Source organism: Octodon degus, unplaced genomic scaffold (assembly GCF_000260255.1).
Source record: "Octodon degus isolate 3935 unplaced genomic scaffold, OctDeg1.0 scaffold00010, whole genome shotgun sequence".
Taxonomy (NCBI): domain Eukaryota; kingdom Metazoa; phylum Chordata; class Mammalia; order Rodentia; family Octodontidae; genus Octodon; species Octodon degus.
Window position 1 is genome coordinate 5,733,866 of NW_004524586.1, and position 3,772 is coordinate 5,737,637.

The 3,772-nt window shown below is 40.0% G+C and overlaps 2 protein-coding genes across 4 annotated transcripts in view; one reads left to right on the forward strand and one right to left on the reverse strand.

Annotated features, from left to right (window-relative positions):
• The window catches only part of LOC101580801 (pumilio homolog 3-like), a 2,440-nt gene extending 984 nt beyond the window's left edge, over positions 1-1,456 (reverse strand). The window contains 3 exon segments of the mRNA XM_012513495.2: positions 82-245; positions 247-477; positions 479-1,456. Of these exon segments, the coding sequence (XP_012368949.1) occupies positions 82-245; positions 247-477; positions 479-1,291 (1,208 nt within the window). The 5' untranslated portion in view covers positions 1,292-1,456.
• The window catches only part of R3hcc1l (R3H domain and coiled-coil containing 1 like), an 85,286-nt gene that overhangs the window by 48,066 nt on the left and 33,448 nt on the right, over positions 1-3,772 (forward strand). For all 3 annotated transcript variants that reach the window (XM_004625530.2, XM_023708870.1, XM_023708871.1), the window contains exon 2: positions 1,892-3,672. In XM_004625530.2, the coding sequence (XP_004625587.1) occupies positions 1,906-3,672 (1,767 nt within the window). In that variant the 5' untranslated portion in view covers positions 1,892-1,905. The remainder of the gene's footprint in view (positions 1-1,891; positions 3,673-3,772) is intronic.

Below are 3,772 nucleotides of genomic sequence, written 5' to 3' on the forward strand. Positions count from 1 at the left end.
AACCGCGGTCCCTGTGCTTTGCCAAGCTTGTTTCAAGTAGGTGCTTTAGACCACTGAGCCATCTCTCCAGCCCCAACATATGTCTTCATTGTTTTCACAATAACTTTTCTGTCCTTGGGTGTGCCATGCCATAAGCAGTGCATGGCCACTCGGGCACCGTCGTGTGTATGGGCCAGGTACACCACCGCCTCACGGATGGCTTCGATCAGCTCTGATCTGAGTTTTGGGGTTGCATAGGTAAAAAAAGTCCAAGAATACTTTATGGACTAATGAGTGCTTAATCACAGCTTCCTTTTGAGCCATTGGAGTTAGAATCTGTTTCATTTCATCCATAATAAGCTCTAATTTTTCAGGCTGTACCTCTAACACCTTGTCCAGAGTTGGATGTTCTGTAGACTTGTAAAGCTGAAATGTGTTCCCGTAGAGCTCCTTGGTCAGCATGTTCCTTTGCTCCAAGATGGCCTTGTCATTGTACGCATGCATACTCCACGATGGCCGAGGCTTCTGTGTGCCGCAACATCTTCCTCACATGGCCTTTAAAACTTCTGATTATCTCTGCAATCTGTGGTTTACTTCTAAACTCAACAGTCATGGAAAAAACAAATGATAGCAAGCCGTACATGAGAAATTGCTTGACAATATTTCTGGAATATTTGGCTTTACTTAATTCAACCAAATCATCTCGTAATTCTTCAAAAGCTTGTTTTCTCTGTTCTTCATTACCATACTGAATATAGCACTGGATCACACGAGTGGAATCATGTGCAAATGCAATAGTTTTAATTTTCCCTTGAATCAACTTCTGCAAATCACTCATCAACTTCACTCGTTTTTCTTTGTCACAATCTTCTCTTCTTAAGATCTCCCAAATCTGTTTGGCTCGAACAACAATGTCAAAGTTGGTTTTGTCACTGAGCTGCCGGCTCTGCTTTAGCTCTTTCTTCTTCCTTTTGAAGTCATCCCATTTCGGTTTCTTGGATGCTGATTCATCACTTTTACCATCTGGCTGGAATTTTCTCTTCTTGTTGAATGTATTTGTTTGCTGGAATTTGCTTTTCGGTCCTTTGTCCCCTTGTTGCTTATTCTTGAATTGTTTCACACCCTTTCTCCCAGGTTTTGCGGTACTTTTCTCAAACTTCTTAGATGTAACCTTAGGTCCCCTCTCCTTAACAGCGTTCTTGGGGAATGTCTTTGAAGAACTAGAATCACTGTTTTTCTGAAATCTGCTTTTTTCTTGTGAAGCCTTTATGCTCCTTACTGTGACCTTTTTTTTCCCTTTGACTTCCATCATTGCAACTCTAGCTCGGGGCCGGATCCGGAGCGCAGCGCGGGCACCACAGCCCTCAGAGCGTGGTGGTCGGATGAGGTCGCGGCTCCGCTCTCCTCGCCAGCCTTCCGTCAATTTCCAAACTCAGCAGGTCTTCCTGGACCCCACCACCACACACGTGCGACAGCGATCCGCTGGCCTCTTATATACTCTTAAAAATAAAAACCTAAGCTTCTAGAATATAGAGATGGTTATATTCTATCCTAGGAGTACCTGATAGCCTGCTGTCAGTGCTAACATAATCTTTTATAAATTTAGCCTAACAGAAAGCTACTTCCATGTAAGTAGAAAAGATTTGGACATTAGAGGTTAATGGCTTAGGGAAATACAAAGAAAGAGGACATTGGGATACAATTTGTGACCTTACAAGCTTCTTGGAATTTGTTTTCTTTAGTTGCACACTGGATTGCACTGATCATTTTATGGCTCATTTGCTTTTTTTTTTAATTCAAAGATTTTTATAGAATGGATTAGTAGGCCCTCTACTTAGTTTTTAAAAATCTCTTGGTTCAATACACTGTAATTAGTTTTTGTTAATTAAGTCACTCTCTCTTTTTCTTTCAGATTGAGGTGGTGCCATGCAGGAAGAAGTGGAGAGATGCAAAGGTCGAACCAAAAGGCCTGACATGGCGCTTTATGTACCTAAAGCTCGTAGGAGTACAGTTCTCCTTAAGACAGGTGATAAGGAAAAGAACTGTGGTTCTCCTAACTCTGTGATGAAAGAACAACGAAAAGGAAGTTGTCTTTCCCACAAGCAGATCTTTGAAGACAAACTAGAGGCTCAGAGACTAAGTATAAACCCTGATAATAATTGTCAAGAAGAAAAGAGATCTTTAACAAAATTAAGAAAAGACACCTGCCTTTATAAAAGGAATAAAGACAGGGTTTGTACTAAGAAAGGACTAACGGTTTCCAGAGAAGTATTATCCCAAGAACATCAACAAAGAGTCTCAAATGCTGGGATTATGCCTCAAGCACCTTTACAAATACATTTTAAACCAAAGACAATGGAATATTCAGAGGTTAATGGTACAGAAGTGACAGGATATGAAGGAATAGTTCTATCACAGTCCTGTTCAAAAATTAGTGAGGTCAATCAGGTTCTAAGTGGACCATTTCAGAATATGGAATTATGTGACTTCAGTAGACATGAGCTAAGTAGGGAAAATTGTGAAGACAAAGATTTGGGATGCAGAATTGAAACTGATGCTAAAATTGGGGAAGTAATACAAGAGCTTCCTAGCAGTCTTACTGCTGAGAGTGTGCTTGTACCTGCAGAACAGTGCTTGGCTTCTGAACTTACACAACAGAATGTACAAATACCCGATGGAACACTGAAGCTCAGCAGTGGAAGCATCACTGCTATTTCTGTTTCTGGAAGTCCAGATGTTGTCATTGATCAGACTCATGTAGACTTTCAAGTTGAGAATATAGCTGATAAAGCCGACAGTACAGATTTCATCTTGGGTCAGAAAGATATAGATTCCATTCCTGAGACTATGGCTCATATTGTCCATAAAATGACTATGGTCAGCAAATTAGAGCACACAAGTAGCATTACTGATCCAATGATTAGAGGATGTGAGGAGAATGACAGCACTGATGATGAGTTATGTGGAAAGTATAAACCTTTGGATACAGCTGTTCTTGTTCATGAAACAGATGATGGACCTAAGCGTATAGATGACATTACTAGTAAGGCATGTGTGATGGATATCACAGGTGCCACGTGTGATCATGTATGTGTAGGTAGCCCTTGCGTAGTTCGACTAGCTGATACTTGTAGTGATGCAGATAGATTCTCAAAATACATAGAAATGAGTGCAGATGAAGCCCCTCCTCATGTAGTTAGAAGTGAGAATGACTCTGGAAATTTCAGCAGCCTAACTGCTTGCTCAGATACTTATGTTGCAAGTGTTTCATCGTGTTTTATAGAGTCAACAGGAAAGTTGATAGAAAATATGTCAGATTGTACTTCCTCCTTACCTATCAAGAAGATTGCTGGTAATAATTATAACACTTTTTTGGACTCTGAACTACATACGTCAAATGGACCAAAAGAACTTACAGGGAGTGCCTTAGGCAATGGTCTGGATATTACTGGTGATATAACAGAGGCATGTGAACTAAGAACTGCTGAAGAGTTCAAAACAAAAGAACAAGATGACACAGAGAATATAGAATTTGGTGTAGAATTTCCTGTTAGAGACTCCTCTATGGAAACATCCATGGAACTAAAATCAGCTGAAACTTTTCATGCAACACAAGGTACTGCTATGGAGGAAAGCTGGGAATCTATGTTTAACGATGATGGTGATTGCATAGATCCACGTCTTCTGCAAGAGGTATGTTCACTTGAAATTGCTTGATTTTTAGACAGAAATTTGAAGAACTTAGATTTAGAGGTAATTTTGATGTGTTTTTTTTTTTTTTTTTTTTTTTGGT